Source organism: Polistes dominula, unplaced genomic scaffold (assembly GCF_049000335.1).
Source record: "Polistes dominula isolate Pdom_NZ unplaced genomic scaffold, Pdom_raw_medaka contig_31, whole genome shotgun sequence".
NCBI classification, from domain to species: domain Eukaryota; kingdom Metazoa; phylum Arthropoda; class Insecta; order Hymenoptera; family Vespidae; genus Polistes; species Polistes dominula.
In genome coordinates, this window is record NW_028300925.1 from 2,239,534 (window position 1) to 2,260,083 (window position 20,550).

General features: G+C 24.2%; 1 protein-coding gene across 29 annotated transcripts in view; it reads right to left on the reverse strand.

Annotated features, from left to right (window-relative positions):
- LOC107064664 (uncharacterized) overlaps positions 1–20,550 on the reverse strand; it is a 183,496-nt gene that overhangs the window by 61,511 nt on the left and 101,435 nt on the right. For 14 of the 29 annotated variants that reach the window (XM_089171047.1, XM_089171062.1, XM_089171061.1 and 11 more), the window contains 6 exons: positions 16,883–16,951; positions 11,942–12,025; positions 9,833–9,901; positions 8,142–8,331; positions 5,927–6,273; positions 1,302–1,532 (listed from right to left, as the gene is read on the reverse strand). In XM_089171047.1, the coding sequence (XP_089027173.1) occupies positions 1,302–1,532; positions 5,927–6,273; positions 8,142–8,331; positions 9,833–9,901; positions 11,942–12,025; positions 16,883–16,951 (990 nt within the window). The remainder of the gene's footprint in view (positions 1–1,301; positions 1,533–5,926; positions 6,274–8,141; positions 8,332–9,832; positions 9,902–11,941; positions 12,026–16,882; positions 16,952–20,550) is intronic. The other 15 variants (XM_089171064.1, XM_089171063.1, XM_015317620.2 and 12 more) reach the window with 8 other exon arrangements.

A 20,550-nucleotide genomic window follows, 5' to 3' on the forward strand; every position in this document is an offset into this window, starting at 1 on the left:
TCCTCTGTCTTGTTGTCCGTGGTGCAATCGAAAGCCACATGCGTACAAGGTAAAGAGAAGAAGAAAGCAGCAGTCACAAGCAGCAAGGAACTACTCACCAGCAATACCAAAGCGAGCGATCAATCCCTCACCATACATAAACACACATACATACATACATACACAACACACCGATAACGGAATTTTGCTATACCATCCTTAAGCTCTTCGTGCAATGCGCAGCATAGCAACATGAAACTTACAACGACCATTTAGAAAAATGAAATCAAATAAAATATATATATATATATCTCTGCTCCTACACTTTAGAATTAATTTTATTGTTATAATATAAAGACAATTTTATAAAAGTTTATTTTTAATGTTAAATTTACGCGAATGTTTTGGGTGAAACTTGCAAACATTGTTTGAATGAACTAAAAGGGATGAATTAAATATTTAGGATATGTTTCATTATGGTATTAAAAATCAACTATATATTATTAATTAGCAAAATCATTTTTGTGTTCAATTCGTAAATCTAGTGTTAACGTTATAATTATAAAAATACAAAAATAAAATCAATCCTCCGTTGGACTTTTTTTTTTTTTTTAATCGCGTGATCGAACGTGCATATATACGATGAATCCTAAATAATTGATTTCATACTTTCTTATTAAATATATTGCATTAGAAATTCTATACGATCATCATAATAAAATGAATGTATCGTTATATATGAATCACTCGTATATAGGTAATGTGTTTTTATACGGTGTAGGTGTAAAAATTTAAATGGAAATTACAAACCATTGATTAACGTAACAAAAAAAATAACAGAGATTTGCATTCGTAATATAAATGATAATGAAAAATGATGATGTATAATGAAAAAATTAAAAAATATGTGTGTGTGTGTATGTGTATGAATGTATGAGTTTGCAGAAAATAATAATTAAACGAACAAACACATGCTTGCTGAAGTGTAATACACGTATGTATAATAAATACATATATATATTCGTACTAACAATAATAATTTTGCGGGAGACAATCGAACGAGCGAGTGTTAATATAAAATGGTGGACAGAGAGACAAGGATCGGCAAATCAATCAGAGAGAGAGAGAGAGAGTGAGAGTGAGAGAACATAACAGAAAGAGATAATAGAAATAGAAAGATAAAGAGAGAGAGAGAGAGAGAGAGATAGAGAGAGATAGTGATAGAGATAATAGAAAGTGAAAAAGAAATATAAAGAGCGTAGTATATATATGTATATATATTTTCCCGTGTGTCGTCGCAGACTTCCGGCTTCAGGACTCACCACTGACAGCCCGCTGAATCATTGGACGCCTAGTATCGCTATCAGACTTATCATCGATGGCAAAGATGTCTGTAGTAGGAGGAAGAGAGAGGCTTGCTCTCTTATGTTTGCCAGGGGTTAAGGGAGGATCGGGGCTAGTATTCCAATTGAACACCTCGTACATGGACGAGGACATTCTCATATCTGCAAACAAATCATCCAACTCTGGAACATTAGCTTTCATTCCAATGACTATCTCGGGAAGAATAGTAGAATAGTTGTAGTAGTAGTAGTAGTACAGCAGTATAGCAGTAGTAGTAGTAGTAGTAGTAGTAGTAGTAGTAGTAGTAGTAGTAGTAGTAATAGCAAAAAAAAATAAATATATATGTATGTACATATTATATTTACTGACAACGTAATAATTTGGTTCAGGTATTATTGATATTTAAAATGTTTGAAATATCAATATATACGGTGATTGGAAAAAATAAAAAAAATATTTGAACGTTACGGTACAATTTTAAAGATTTATAGTAAAAAATATAATATACAAATAAATATAAAAAATTTATATTAAATATATTTATATATATATATATATTATAATATTAATATAAATTAATTTTTATAATTTTTTATATATTTTATTTTTAATATAAATTAATAATTATAATAAATATATATGTTATAATTAAAAAAAAACATTAAAGTGATTACTTAGGTAAACAAAATATAAAATCACAAAAATTGACCACACTGTCCAAATATTTTTTTTTCTTTTTATGCATTACATTATATATATATATATATATATATATATATATATATATATATATATATATAAAAAAAAATAAAAAATAAAAAAATAATTGACGTATTACGTTGTAAATCGTAAGAACCATCACCACCAAATGAATATAAGTGTATTGAATAAAGGCAATATTAGCATGAGAAGATTGTAAATCCGCTAAAGCTTTTAACATATATCGTTAATTATTATACCATTTCTTTCTTTTTTTTGTTTTTTTTTTTTTTCTTAAGGTTTCCTCAAACGATTTATCATTTCGCATAAATCTATTTTTTTTTTTTTTTTTTTTTTTAAAGAAAAGAATATGTTCTTCCTGCGTTCGGCTGGGAAACGTTTACGAAACAATTATGCGAACTACTCAACCTCTCATCTCGTTACAACGTCCCATATGTATGTCTAAACTTTGAACTAGGGTGGGGGAAGGGGACCAATCTCTTAGCTTAGGAAGAAGGTGTGTTGTACAAACAAAATTTTCATGAGAAACTCTAAACGCATAAATTAGTTATTCATCTAACTGGCTGACTGAGTATAATCATCAAACTAATCAGCACTTTTAACTAAAAATATAAATGAAATAAATTATTGTATAATTTGTTGTTAATTAATTGATTCATTTCTAATGATTCATCATACTTTTTTTTTTTTTTTTTTAAATTCATTTCGTGAATTTAATCCATACTAAATTTGATATATATATTTTTTTTTTATTTCTATTCAAATAATGTGAAAGAAATATTTATTATTCTAATAAAACAAATATGTGAGAGATCGTATTGCTTGAAAGAAAATTATTTATAAGAGGGGAAAAAAATAAACATAAAAATAAAAATCGTAAAAAGTTTAGTTTCTCTCGTAGGTATGATAAAACCATTACAACACCATTTTCTTTCTTTTATTTTACCTTAGGGAAAGGGCTGTTATTAATCTGGTCTGGTTTACTCCAATTATACTTGTCACAACCCTTAGATTGTTTTATAACCAAACATTTCTAACTTCTACAACTAAATTCATAGTCTAAACTATATTTAAAATTATGTTTCGTAATTATATATTGAAATCTAAAAAATACTAATCACGACTATACATAAAAATTGAAAAAGAACAAGAAAAAGAAAAATATATTTTAGAAACGTTTAACACATGTGTGGTATGCATTTATTTTATGTATGAATTACTATAAACATGTGTATAATGAATGGTGTAAGAACATAGTGATATATAATAAAAAAAAAAAAAAGGTTTCACATCATTTCTTCGTCATATTATTTTCTAATCTTTAACCTCAAGTCTTTCTTAGAAGAAATGGAATGCGAATGGTATCTTTGAAACAACGCGGAAATAATCGTTCAGTTGTTTTTTTTTTTTTTTATCGAATAGAAGTCGTGTTCACGTTCGCACGATATTTATCGTATTAGAAATAATAATAATAAGTCTAACACACTTTTCCATTAGAAATCTATACGTACGTATTATACATGTGTGTGTGTGTTTGTAAGTGAAACACAACTAAGGTGGATCGTGAGAAACTATATTCGAATATATTTCAATAATAATATTAATTGATTAATATATTTTTATTTGTCATTTTTATTTTTTTCAAACTTTAATTACGTTTAATTTATTATAACGAAGAAAAAGTTAATGAAAATAATTATAGAAAAAAAATATAAATATTTATGTACGTATAGTAAAGTTTGTGACAAAAGTTTGACTGGTGTTGGATTGAATTGTTCTAATCAGTTAATATTAAATATACCAATATGAAATAAAAAAAAAAAAAAAAAAACTATAAAAATTAAAAACAAAAATATATTTTTTAAAAAATTTAATTACTCTATTATAACGAAGAAAATGTTCATAAAAATAATTAAAGAAAAAAAAATATATAAATCGGTGTACACTTGTAGTAAAATTTCTGACAAAAATTGAAACGTTGTTGGATTGAATTATTCTAATCAGCTAATTATACCATAAACCAATAATTAAAAAAAAAATCTAATTACCGATTCCCTTGTCAAATCAGTTCAAAATCAAGCAACGTGAATACAATTTAAACAAATGAAACAAACTGTGTGCTGTTGTTTATTCTTTGATAAATATTGTATATAAGCGTGATAACGTGAAACTTTGTAAAAGAAGTTGATTAAGAATTCAATAAAATAAAATAAAATAAAAAATAAAAATAAAAAATAAAAATGATTTAAAAAAAAAAAAATGAAACGAACAAATGTTTGCATCTAATAAAAGCGTGTTCCAATCAACAAACTTGCGACTTAAAGCGATAGACATGATCGAATTCATTCCTTGCGGATTTTGTTTGTTACATTTACGATTGATAGTGATATGAATATTATTTTATTTGTTTTTTTTTTTTAATTAAAACTTTCTCATATATAATATATCTGTGATATTAAGAATAATAAAACTATAACGATTGAAATGAAAAAAAAAATCGTGAACAAATGATGATACGATTTATTCTATTACTTTCCATTAGTGTATTCTAAACGAATTGTAAAGTGCGTGTGTAGTAAACTTGTAAATACATGCGTAACGCGATGCAGGATTCGTATGTGGAATTTCTAAATAGAAAAAATAAAATAGAATAAGAAACGATAGAAAGTTTTCTACAAGCGAACGACGACGACGACGACGAAGACGAAGACGAAAATGAAAACGAAGATCAAAACGAAGATCAAAACGAAGAAGACGAGTATAATAATTAAAAAGCACTGACTAATATTAAAGCGACACTAATGTAAAAAGTTATATTTATTTATTGAATTATTTATTGTATTTTTGTTCTTGTTGTGTCTTCGAATTTTACGAAAGATCCAGCGACTTGATAAGAAACGAATTTTTCCCTTCAAAAAAAAAAAACAAATTGTTGAATAAGAAAAATGTTCATTGAATCAACAACGCGAATTGATTGATTTTATTTATAGAAAATAATAATACACAGTATAGTATATAGTCGCTGTATCTAACCGAGAAAATACGATTGTATTATAATAACAAAACACTTGTTTCTAGAAACTAGAGCACAGATAGAGACAACATTCTTGCATACAAAACATTGATTATAAATATATAACGATTTGTGTTTAATACGTGTGTATGCCATGTATATATTTTTTTTTTTTTTTTTTTTTAATAATATTAATTACAATTTATTTCATTAATTTCACTATCAAAATTAAATGTTTCGATCCGTAAGATAGAATCCTTTAATTTTTTTTTTTTTTTTTTTTATCGTCACGCTTGTATTTTTCGCGTATGTGATGGTTATTATTGTCAATTGGATTAGTTTCATTTCAAATGAACGAATATTAAAAAGTTCAGTTGATCGATCATACTTAAAACTTCTAATTTGACTTACAAACAATCAAAGAATATTTAATTAATAATTGATAATAATAAAAAAATAAAAAATAAAAAAATATGTTTCCAAAATATGAATTTTTATTATTAAACGATATTTCACGACAGAAAAAAGAAAAAAAAAATTAGGAAAGGTAAGTTTCTTCGACATTGTCGCAAATATTTGTCCGTAAATTGCAAATGCATAATTTAAAAAAAAAAAAAAAAGAAATTTCACATTTCATCAACGTTGTTACAAATATTTGTCCGTCAATTGTAACTGCATAATTTGTTGATAAATTCCATAAGAAACAAAAAAAAAATAATAATAAACAAAATATATATATTTAACTTGAATATTTCATAATAATTATTTCGAATACTTCATATAAAAGTGTACGAAATATGTATATAAAAAAAAAAAAAAAAGAAAATCTGTTGCGTGCGTAAAATAAAATTATTAATTTAATTAGCTCACCTTCACCGGGTTTTCTGTCCAATCCACCAGCAGAAGTAGCACGTTTCTTGCTGCCATCTAATTCCCTTTCGGATGATCTCCTGGTCAAAGGTTGAGCAGCTGAAAACATCATGACGTTGGTAGTTGAAGTGGCCCTTCGCGTACCCCAGAAGGTAGAACCACCTGTATCGGCTGGTTCCAACATCCTCGGTGTCGAACTGCCAAACGCAAAAACTATGTGGGATCTTTCATTTTTCTTCTTTGCTTCGATACGTGCCTCCCTTTCTTGATTTTTTCGTAGGATTGCTTCCCGCCTTTCTCGTTCTGCCTCGCATATTAAACGTTTCCTTTCTTCTACCTGGTTCCGTCTATAATTATTATCATTAAAATCATAAGATAATGCAAATATAACACAAATAACAATATAATAATTGTACAAGTAAAATGTTCAATTAATTATATCACATATTTTATTTATTAACTCGTTCTGTATGGGTGTGTGTTCTTAAAAGAGTTTTTTTTTGTTATTTAAAATTTCAATTGTATTTTATTTAAAATTTCATTTAAATTTATTATTAATTTTTGGTATTTAATTGATTGTAAGGGTTTTATTTTTTTTTTAATTTAAAATTAAGATTTTATTTTATTTTAAATTAAATTTAAATATATTAATTTTTGATATTTAATAAATAGTATTAAATTTTTAGTTGCAAAAGTAAAATAAGTTTAATTAATTATTTGATAATCCTCAAATGTGAACATCAAAACAATCGTCAAAACCAATCTTAATTCTTCTACTCCTTCATCTTTGATGTTATTAATTATATTATTATTTTTTTTTTGTGAAAGAATATTTATATGTTCTTAATTATATATGCATATGTGTGTACCCTTAAAATTTTATATAAGTAGCAACGAAGAAGAAGAAGGAGGAGAAGGAGGAGGAGGAGTTTTGCGGTAATTTACCAGGGCTTCTCTCCACGACGACGGTAAAACAGTTTAGAATGATGTCACGTTAACGAGGTCAAACTTATAACCACGTTGAGCTTATAATCTCATAATGCATCGTTAAAACACGCTGAGCTATACTGATTTTACTACATCGGGGTCCTACCACCTACCCACCTAAGGTGACACTATTATTTATGCGATATTCGCGGCTTGCTCGCAATTTTCTAATTTACATCACGAGAACACCTATAAACGATGATAGTATCATCGATACTTATATACTATATTACTCTTTGATATATATATATATATTTTTATCTTTTATTTCGTTCACGTAAAATACTTTCAAGCAAAATAAGTAAAGAAGAAAGATACACACACGTACGCATCATTTCGTTTAATGAAGAATATAAAAATAAAGTAGTAAAAAAATGATAAAGAATTTGAATTGTGTATCGTATTTTAAATTAATTTTTATATTCAACAGGTATTATATACCAATTTGTTTATAAAAAAAAATATATATATATTAAAATTAAGTAACTTTATTTGATAATGTTGTAAGATAAACGCGTAACTATAACTACGCCAAAAAACTGAATCCATTGAATAAAGTATAAGAGTTTAAATTAAATAATACAAAAAAATAATAAATAAATTAATCAATAATTAATCTATAATTTTGTAATAAAAATTTATCTATTATTTTATAAATATATTAATAAATAAATAAAACCAAAAATTAAACTTCTAACTTCCTTTTTCAATCATTCAATACAACTCCTATCAAAGATCACCTAAATCACCTGAATAAAGTATAAGAATTCAAATAAAAATAATAAATAAATTAATCAATAATTAATCTATAATTTTTTAATAAAAATTTATCTATTATTTTATAAATATATTAATAAATAAATAAGACCAAAAATTAAACTTGTAACTTCCTTTTTTAATCATTCAATACAAATCCTATCAAAGATCACCTAAATCACTCGAATAAAGTATAAAAGTTCAAATAAAAATAATAAATTAATTAATCAATAATTAATCTATAATTTTGTAATAGAAATTTAATTATTATTTTATAAATATATTAATAAATAAATAAAACCAAAAATTAAACTTGTAATCCCATTTCCTTATTCAATCATTCAATCATTCAACAAAACTCCTATCAAAGATCAACTGATTTAATTGAATCAACCACATAAGGTATAAGAATTAAAAAAAAAAAAAATTCTTAAGAATATAAATAAATAAATGAATGTTAAAAGATACAAACCTATCATTGTCTCGTGACCTCAGCTCATCGATACGTCTTCGACGTTCTTCCTCTCGTTGTTCTCGAAAACGTTGAGCAGCAAGTGCCTGCTGTCTCAGCTCTTCAAGTTTCCGTTGTCTTTCCTCGTTTTGCCTTTCACGAACGAGCCTCGCCCTGTCAACATCTTTAGCGCTTCCCGTAGAGTCTCGTGCTGTCAACAATTTATTTATAATTATTGATATATCCTTTTTATTTGTCTTTCATTAATTTCATTCATTCGTTCGTTTACTTCCGTCATACATTTACTCGTAAAAAAAATAAACACACATACACATACATATAGTTATTAAATCATCCCACGCTCAACAACACACGTACACGTAGTACACGCCCACAAATAAGATAACACACGTGTTATACTACCAAGACGTTTTTTTTTTGTGAAAGAATTTTTTTTATTTTTTTTTTTTTATTATTATTATTTTATCATCGATTATTCGAACCACGATTTTTAACACGTTGAATGTTAATAAATAATTTAATACGATTTAACTTGTAATGCTGATACAAATTTTTTTTATTGTTTATAGAAAATTAGATAATTGTTAAATGCAATAGATTTTTATTATTATTATTATTATTAAGTGGTCTAACCCAAAATAATTAAAATTTATTATTTTATAATATTTTAAAGTTTTATAATAAATTAAAGTTGAATTGCATTCAACGTGTTAATGTCAAATAGAAAATAAATTTTCCAAAAAAAAAATAAAAATCTATCTAATATATTGCTTTGTTTTTTTTTATTTTATTTTTATTTTATTAATAACAACTCGTCAGCTGTAAATTTCGCATATTTTTAGATTGGACCTCCCGTTGTCCACTAATTTGTTCCACATGTCATGTTGCACATCACTGCACAAATATTACACGTATATATATGATAGTAGTAGTAGACATATAAAATAAATTCTCTCGACCGTAAACAAACGATGAAAATTAGTCTATGTCACGAGAGAACACAACGGATAAATAATACCCTTTTCGAATCATCCCTTTATCAACCAACCCACCTACCCAGTTCTTCTTTTTCATGTTAAACCCTTTTCGTCAATAATTCTCATTGCTAAAGGCTACGTTGTATATACAAAAGATATAAAGTACGATGCAAATATAATAAGACAAAGAGAAACATAGAAACAAAGTGAGATAGAAAAGATTAAGGATAATGAATTAATAATAATAATAATAAATTTAAAAAAAAAGGAAAGAAAAGAAAAGAAAGAAACATACGATTAAGTGATTGACAGTGCGATGAGACAAGCACGAGCACTCACAGCAATGAAAAATCAAATGAAATATTGAAACAAATAAAAAAGCATTAGCTTCTTTTTACAGAGTTAGAATTTTTATATTAAAAACAAAAAAAATTAAAAGATAGAAAGATACACATAACAAAACATATAGAGAAACGGACAAAAAAATATATATAAAAAAAAAAAAAATAAAAAAAAAGAAGAAGAGGAATAGGACAAACAAAATAAAATGATTGAAATTACAATTGGAAGAAATAATAAAAAGAAGACACGTGGAAAGAAGGAGAATAATAATAAGGACACGAGAGAAGACACGTGTTTATATTGAACGCATAAATAATAAGAAGAAAAAGAAGAAGAAAAAGAAGAAGAAGCCCTTTTGTGAAAAGGTGATACCTTCGTTCTCGTCAAGACGATCATCGTCGAGGGAGTCCTCGTCGTAGAGACTTCGGCGGCGCTTCACATCTGCCGAGAAAGAAAGGGAGAAAAAAAATATATGTGCGAGAGGCACGTGAGAAATATTTGATACAATATATTCCACCAAGAAGATATATTCTTATTTTATTATTTTTATTATTATTGTTATTTGTTTAGTTGTTAATTGTTTGATTGTGTTGATGATATGTTTACTGTTCCTTGTTCTTGTTGGTTGTTACTCGTTTTATTTTGGTTTTTTTTTTTGAATATTTGTTCTTGTTGTTTTGTAATTGTTATATTTTTCTTTGTTTATTATTACTATTACTATTTTGTTTGTTTGTTTTTTTTTAAATTATTTTCTATTATGCAAAAGCACATGCATGCTTAACAACAACGACAACAACAACAACAACATACGAGCATCGTTCATATGCAATAAGCACAAACGTGGTTTTTATCAATTGTAAAATAATATTAATTATATGTTTGTTTTTTTTATTAATTGTTATTATTTTATATATTAATCTTTGAATTACATTATAAAATAATAATATATAATAATTTTGAGAAGGTTCCAATTCATCGTCAATTGTTCTTTTAATTCAACTGACAGATCACATCGTTCAGTTGCAATAAACACAAATATGGTTTTTACAAATTCTAAAATTATTATTTTAAAAATATTATTATCAATAATTATGTTTTTTATTATTTACTATTATTTTTTTATATATTAATCTTTGGATTACATTATAAAATAATAATTTGTAGTATTTGAGAAGGTTCCAATTTTTATTTTTAATTTAATTAACAGATCACATCGTTCATTTGCAATAAACACAAATGTGATTTTTACAAATTTTAAAATTACAATTTTAAAAATAATAGTAAAATATGAAATTATATGTTTTTTATTAATTGTTATTATTTTATATATTAATCTTTGAATTACATTATAAAATAATAATATGTAATAATTTTGAGAAGGTTTCAATTCATCGTCAATTTTTTTTTTTTTTTAATTCAACTGACAGATCACATCGTTCAGATGCAATAAAGACAAATGTGATTTTGACAAATTTTAAAATTACAATTTTAAAAATAATATTAACATATTTAATTATATGTTTTTTTAATAATTGTTATTATTTTATATATTAATCTCTTGCAAATACATTATAAGATAATAATTTGTAATACTTTTGGAGAAGGTTTCAATTCATCGTCAATTTTTTTTTTGTTTGTAATTCAACTGACAGATCATCACATTCTCTTCAATAATTTTTTATATCACCATACTTAAATTAATAATGTTAAATCGAAGAAAAAATTTCAATTGATCGTTGTAATATCATTTCAGTAATAATTAATCTTTGCTTTAATCGTTCGTTACATTTGTACACACATCATCATGCCCTATATAAACCCTATTGAATGAAATTCAGTTCTAAGGTACAACACAACGTAACACACACACACACACACACTCTCTCTCTCTCTCTCTCTCTCTCTCTCTGTCCTCTCGCTCTCTCTTTGGTCATTTTGATTAACATTCAAACAGTGAACAACGTACATTTGAAATTGTTTGTTCGTTGTGTTAAAGGGTGATGTGTGTACATATGTATGTAATAACGAAACTGGTATTGAGTTTACACGGTTAAATCAATCTAAAGGTTAGCTTCAATTTGTTAAGCATACACACACACACACACACACACACAAACTCATAGATAACAACGAATAATATTATCGTTGTAGTTGTTACTGTTATTATTATTAATATGATTAATATCTCTCATCATCATCGTCATAATAATAAAAGAAACACACGGGAAGAAAAAAAATGTATCACGATGAAAGAGAAATAAAAATGAACTTTTAATAGTAATCAATAATTAGAATAAATATAATGCAAGAAAAAGGAATGAAATAATTTGAATAAAAACGTGTGATTGGTTGTTAATCTCAGTTTACGAAATTCACGCATGGTAATAGAAAATTACGCGTGCAGTATGTTTCAAATTATTATCGCATTGGTAGTAAAACTCACACAACCTTGATATGCGATATATATATTTATTTATTTACCGTTCCGATGATGATTATTTGGAAAATGATTAGTATCACCACCACCGTCACCTCCTATCTGAGCGAACCAATGCATTGTTTCTTCTGCGAAATAGAAATCAGTCATCAAAAAGGAATATTACGAAAGAAATTTATTTCTTTCCTCTCTATCCCTTTGTTTGTTTGTTTGTTTTTTTTTTTTTTTTTTTATTTAAATAAACCTGTATGTTTATTATAATTTTCCCTTTCATTTTTTAATGAATTTTTGTCTTAAATCAAAATTCAAATATTAATCTTGAATATAATATATGAAATTGTAATATAATAACACCGTATGTAATACATATTTGTAATTTTATTTTAATTTTTGTTCTTTTAAATATTAATATATTGGATAATATATATATATATATATATATATATATATATATTTGAAATTATAATATAATAACAATGTATATAATACAAGTTTGTAATTTTAATTTTTTTAATATTAAATTTTGTATATATTATCTATTTTATATTATTTAATTTTGTAATATTAATATTTAATTTTATTTTAATTTAATTTTTGTTCTTTTAAATATTAATATCTTAGAAAATATATATGTAAAATTATAATATAATAACAATGTATATAATATAAGTTTTTAATTTTATTTTGTTTTAATATTATATTTTGTATATTATCTATTTAATATTATTAATTTTTTTAATATTAATATTTAATTTTATTTTATTTTAATTTTAGTACTTTTAAATATTAATAACTTGGGTGTACTATATATATATATATGAAATTATAATATAATAACATGTATGTAACGCATATTTTTCATTTAATTTTTTTTAATATTATTATTTAATTTAATTGTATTTTATTTTAATTTAATTTAATTTTTGTTCTTTTAAATATTAATATCTTAGAAAATATATATGTAAAATTATAATATAATAACAATGTATATAATATAAGTTTTTAATTTTATTTTTTTTAATATTATATTTTGTATATTATCTATTTAATATTATTAATTTTTTTAATATTAATATTTAATTTTATTTTATTTTAATTTTTCTTCTTTTAAATATTAATATCTTAGAAAATATATATGTAAAATTATAATATAATAACAATGTATATAATATAAGTTTTTAATTTTATTTTGTATATTATCTATTTAATATTATTAATTTTTGTAATATTAATATTTAATTTTATTTTACTTTAATTTTTCTTCTTTTAAATATTAATATCTTGAATAATATATATATATATATATATATATATATATAAACATGAAATTAAAATCTAATAACACGTATATATTACATAAATAATTCAAAATCATTGTAACCATGCATACTTTCCATAGTATTTTCTTTTTTTTATACTTAAATGGGGATGGTGTTGTATGGACCTTGGGTTTTTCTATCATTCGCAAAAGATAGTAGATACTAGTAATAGTAGTCGGTATTTTTCTTTGTCATATCGGTTCAAATTATCGTTTAGCTCGCCTAGAACTGTGAGGGTGTAACAGGGGTGTGAGTAGAGCGGGGCAGAGGGTAGTAAAGAAGCCGAGGGCTCTCAATGAAAAGCTACGACGAAGAAAAAGAAGGAAAAAGAAGGAAAAAAAAAATAAGAGAAAGAAAGAAAGAAAGAAAGAAAGAAATAGAAAGAGAGTAATACACGTGTAGGCTCTCTCCCGTTAATCTTCGTCGCCTTGAAAGTGGGTCGAAAAACAATGAGAGTCCAGTCTTTTCATCTGTTTTCGCAGGTTTCCTTCACCACGCTCGAAATAGAATTTTAATGAGAAGGGAAAACTCAATGGTCATTGTCAATTGCACGACAGCTTCGAACACAATAACCATTCCCTTTTTTTCTTTTCCCTTGAAGTAGGTGGTGGATAGTGGTGTAGGTTGGTGATGGTTTATAATGGTGATGGTGGTGGTTTATAATACACCCCTGTCTTAACTCTTTGAGATAACACGACCAATACTTTTTATTTTGTTAGAACAACCATAAGAAATATTTTTTTTTCTTTTCTTTTTTTTTTTTTTTTGGTTTCACACCTTCAAACCTTTCTTTTGATCTTTTTATGGATAATATTTTGGAAAGTTGGATAATACATTTTTAGAGAGGGTGGTTTTATTTTTTTAATGTATATATGTATATTTTACTTTAATTATTATATTATAATTAATTAATAATTATTATAATATATAATTCATTAAAAATAACTAATTAATAATTATTATAAATTATAATGTATATATATATATATATATATATATATATATATATATATATATATATATATATATAAACTACAATTTATAATATTAAATATAATTTAAATATAATATAATTTATAATTATATATATAAATAAATTGTAATTATATTATTTATTATTTATTATTAAAATTAATATTTTTATAAAATTTATAATAATATAAATTTAATAAATATTATATTAAATTATATTATAATTAAATGTAATATATATATATATATAAATTATATTATATATTATATATAATATAAATTAAATTATATTATAATTAAATATAATATAATTTATAATTAAATTTTAATTATATTATTTATTATTAAAATTAATATTTTTTTAAAATTTATAATAATATAAATATAATAAATATTATTATATTAAATTATATTATAATTAAATATAATATAATTTTAAATATAATTTAAATTATTAATTAAATTTATTAAATTATATCATATTTATATTATTAATATTAACAAATTTAAAATTAATTTAAATTATTAATTATAATATGAATTAAAATTAATTTGAAATATAAACTAAAATTATATTTTTAAATAATTTTAAAAATACTACAATTATTTATTTATTTAAATAATAATAATAATTTATTATTATATGTATATCTATATATACACATTTAATTAATTATGCTTCAATTTATCTCCAACAAACAAACAAAAATAAAATAAAAAAAGTAATAATGTTAATAGTGTCCACTTACAGGTGAAGAAATGAAATAAGAAAATTACAGGTAACGAAAGTGCATTTAAACAAAAGCAAAAGTTATTGTTTTATTTTCATTTCTTTTTTGTTTTTTGTTTTTTAAGAAATAGAACACATTATTTCGGCAAAGTGAAGTTCTATTATTGAACTAGACAATGAACATAACTAACTCTGTGATCTATGGGAAATTAACACTCGACTCATTAACGGAACAAAGAAAGGAAAGAAAAAGAAAGAAATGGAATAAGAATGAGAAGAAAAAAAAAGAAGAAAGAATAGGTTCGACGAGGTGTTTAGTTTGAGAAAATTTTTCCGCAAAACTCTAAAACGATCTTTCGCAACGTTCACCATTTCTTTTTCTTTAAGTTTGCCTACTACTCGTAGAATTCTTCCACCTATTTCTAGAAGTGTCGAAGGAAAACAATGGAAAGGTAAAAAAGGAGAGAAAACTTTTTCCATCCTCTTTCGTCCTTCACCACCCTCGTCGCCATTTCTTTTCTTTCGTTGAGATTGTTCGCACGGATGTATATGTATGTATGTATGTATGTATGTATATGTATGTGTGTGTGTTTTCTAGCTCGTGGCATTTTACTATTCGAAGGTAAAAGAAAAAACGTGAGATGTAATAAAATGGGCCCTGTGATTATTCTTTCGAAAAATTCTTAACACATAAAGTGGCGTTTGGGTAAGGGTTGGGGGTGAGTTTTTATCCAATTCAGAAAAGTAGTTTGTACGAAAAACATTTTTTCCATTAACGAGGCATATTTCAACGCTAAACACCCTACTCTTACCACCATTAAATTTTAACAAGATTTACGTCACGTAATTTGCAAAAAAAAAAAAAAATACAAAATAAAAATACAAAATGCAGTAAAAATGTTAGAAAATTTACATTATTTATTAATAAATCAACAAAAAAAAAATAAAAACCAAAAAATTATTTTCTTCATTTTACTTACTCAATTTACTTAAAAATCTCATTTTTTATTAGAATGTATTTTTTATGAGGGTTCAGTTTTGAAATATTTGCAATTATGTTGCATCACTTTAAATAAAAAAAAAAAATAAAAGATTTAATTGAACTTTACAATAAATATGTGTTGTATATATAGAATATATATATAACCTTCTATATATATTATAATTATATATAGTATATATATAATAATTAATCCTGACGATAATGTGTTAAAATTATTTAAGATTTGCAATAATAAAACAATAATGTTTCTTTGACTTTTCCCTATCATTTTCATTTTAAATTCATTTGTAAATTTTATTTAATTCTTTTATAATTTTTTTTTTTTTATACATCACATATATCTTTTTTTTTGAAGATAAATATTTTACAACATAACCGGTATTATAAAAATTAAAATTCATGTAACACATAATCCATGTAATATATAATATTTATGACATTTGCAAGCAGAGATTAGGTTTGTGTATACATATATATGTATATATATATATATAGGATTGTTAATTAAAATATTTATTTTTATAAAAAAATTATTTATTGACAACGTTTGTGCTCGTGCATGAAACGTGACTGCCGAGTATTACGAAAATATCCAATTAAGAAACAACGAATAACTAATAATAATAATAATAATATTAATAATAATAATAATAATAATAATAATAATAATAATAAATAAATAAATAAATAATAATAAATAATAATTACAAAAGTTAGAAACAAATTGTAGCAAACAAAAATTCTAATAAGAGAAAGAGTAAGAGAGAAATAGAAAAAGAGAGAAAGAGTAAAAAGCTCGAATGATAATCGATGAAAGATAGAAAAATAGAAAAGAAATAAATTATAATAATAATAATAATAATAATAATAATAATAATAATAATAATAATATAAAAAAGATCATTGTTTTTACAAGCATATTATTTATCAATAAGAAAAATTGAAATACAATTTTGCTTACCCTTCGTGAGAGAGTGGCGATTGTGTGCAGAACTGGTCCTTTGGTTAATTTCCTCAGAAGCGGCTCCAGCTGTAACATCAAACAAAATAAATAATTATTATTTATTATTAATTATTATCATATTATAAATAATAATCGACAATTTTTATTTATTGTTTTATTGTTTATTATTATTCTATGTTATTAATGCTGCATATTTTTTCAGTTGCCACTTTAGTGCTATTGCCTTGTTTAACACGTTCACGCCGACGCGTACCACCGGTGGCCCGCGTTAAACTGTCCCACCGGGCGGCGTGTACCACCGGTGGCTCGCGCTAGTCTGTCCCATCGGGCGGCGCGTACCACCGGTGGTCCACCTTGGTCCAGATTTGAACAAGCAAAAATCACGCGCCGCCAGATGAAACGCATCTTAGATCTTCAAGTGCCGCCCCACAGGGCAGACACTGAAAATCGGCGCCGACGTCAACGTGTTAAATTCTTAAAGCATTACACGTCGAATATGCACTTTTTACTATCCATTTCAGTGGTTAAGAAAAATGATTAAATGTAACATTGACTGCATAAAAAAGTTGACAAGAGACTAACTGAATCCTCATCTATGTAGTGATATTGAAAATCCGTTTGTTTCGATGACTTATATTAGGTAAATACGAAAAATAGATTCTACATAGCCGCATCGGATGTTACACTTATGACTCGACCTAATATAATAATGATAATAAAGTTGATCAATATTTTATATAAAAGTATGATATATAAGAATTTTTGTTGTATCACCAAAATAAGAAGTAGTATTATATATACTATATATCACGTTAGAAAATGAATTCTTTGTCACGGATACTCGAGTACGCCATATTATCTTCAAAGGAAAGGATGATCGTTAGTTTCGGTGCAATGAATATGCAATTTTAGTTGTTATTATTATTACATGTCCATAAGGATCATACCAATTGCAAAAAGTTATACTTGAGTCTTAAAAAAAAAGACTTAAGAAAAGAGTTCCGTAATAAATTCCAAGAAGATTTGATGATATCAGTTAACCAATCGTAAAGCTTTAATTATCCTAACCTTTATTTAGGATGAAACAATCGTTGCAATTTACATTAAATATTAATATAACGATCTTTTACTTTACAACATTTCTTGGAATGGAGAAAGTAAGAGAAAATAGAATTGAGAAAAGGGAATAAAAGTTAAAAAGAAAGGTAATTTGTAATAAAACGCATAAAAACGCAACATTGCGAAACACAAATGTCCGATAATTCCAGTTTTGCTAAGCTCTCTTTAACGTGGAAAGTTACTAGATGGGTAGATAGGTTGGTACCTAGGAAAAGGAAGAAAAGAAAACTTTTCCTTGAAATTTTTTCTCTTCCCTTTACGAACGAACAAAAAAAAAAAAAAAAAGAAAAAATACAACGAGTCTAACCTAGCATTGGGCAGCATACATAACCTAACTTTCGTTTCTACGAACAGTTCTCGCATCGTTTCGTATTTACGAATGAATGTATTGTATGTATGTATGTATTCTTTTATATCGAAAATTAACATAAACTCATTGTAGTTTATAATTTTTAACGTGTAATAGAATTGATATTTTTATTTGTTGTAAAATCTCATAAATGTGATTACATATATATATAAATAGTTGTATGTGTTTTATGTAATCCATGATAAAATTTCAAATGGTGGTATGTCCTGTAATTTGTAAAAAAAAAAGATATAATAATGTATTGTTTGTTTATTCAATTAAATAAAATCCTCATTCTATTATTTTTATATATTTGAAATATTAATGTGTAAGAGTATACCTAATTTTCCAACTTTCACCTACGTATTTGGAATGTGGTTAACATTCAACGTACGAATCACGACATTCTCTAATTTCTATCTTTCACTGTAACATATATACATGTATCTTTATATAACAAATATATATATATATATTTATATAATATATAATTATTAATTTTTATAATATTAATATATATATTATTAATTTATATAATATAATAAATATATATATATAGAAATTAATATTTTTATAATACATATATATATATTAATTTGTATTATATTATATTATTATTATATTTTATAATTTATTTATTATATATTAAATTGATATGATATTTTATATTTATATTTAAATATTATAATTAATATTATAATTATAATAATATATATATATATATATATATATATATATATATATTATTATAATTATATATATATATAGAACATATATATATATGTTCTTTTTATTTGTAATATAATTTTTTTAAAAGAATTCAATCAAAAACGTATTGAATAAAATTAGAGATAGATAGATAGATAGATAGATATAATTATTATCTAAGAAAATAAGGAAAGATTTTAGGATTAATTATTCAAGGATATAGGAGAACGATAAAGAGCTCTGTCAAAGACGTTAATGATAATAGTGATGATAAGTGAAGAAGATAGAGATCGATCGAGAAGAAAAGCTTTATTTCGTAATTCCCTTTCCCTTCCTTACCTTCCCTTCTCGTTTTCCTAGCTAATAGCTCGTTTTATAGGTGGCTCCTTCGAGACGGGGATCTAGCATTATCACTATAACGTAAAAGAGAACCCCCTTACCTATCTACCTATCTACCTACCCTAACTGAAAATCTACGCTATTAAAACGTCACTGACGAGTAACATCGTATCGAGTTAATGGGAATGGAAAAAGCTTGCGACACGATGAATATCAAATTGTAATTTTGTGACAAGAAACAACAGTAGCTGTCACGAAAAGATGAGGAGGAGGAGGAGGAGAAGAAGAAGGAGGAGAAGAAGAAGGAGAAGAAGGAGGAGGAGGAATCTTTGACAAATGTATTTCAAAATTCATTTTAAAAACTTTATTTCAACCCTTGCCCTACCCCCATCCTATTAACGTCAATAATTTTATGGATACAAATATATAAGGATACGTCATTGCATTTGAGTTTTGATAAATTTGATAAACTGTTAAAATAAATAATAGTGTTTAAAGTGTTTAAATAAATAAATCAATCAATCAATCAACCAATCAATCAATCAATCAAAAAATAAAAGAAATATAATATTTCTTCTAAACAATTTTGTTGTAAATAATAATTATATTTAATAATTTGTAGTAAATTTATATCTACATTTAATATTATATTTAAATTATATAAAATTATTATAATTAATTTGTATTTAAAATTATTAAATATAACAATATTTAATTTTTAATATTAATATAATATTTCAATATTAATATTAATTAATTAAAATTAAATTAAATAATTACAAACAAAAATTATAATTTAATTTAATATTAATGTTATTATTTGCATCAATAAAATATTTTAATATTAATATTAAATATAATAATTAATTTTTAAACTTATTTATATACATTTTTAATATAATTAATAATTTTAAATAATACTTATATTCCAATTAGAATAATAATTTATTTAATATGCCAACCATGTGCAATCTATATTTAAAAACCTCACACCCATGCAAGGATCAATCCAAAAAATTTTTAAATTACCAACAAATCTTCGTACAATCTTTGATTCATTTATAACTCCTCAATAAATATTCTTAAATAAATCATAAATTTATAAAAAAAAAACATCCCCCAAATATAACTAGATATCCCCTATTTATTT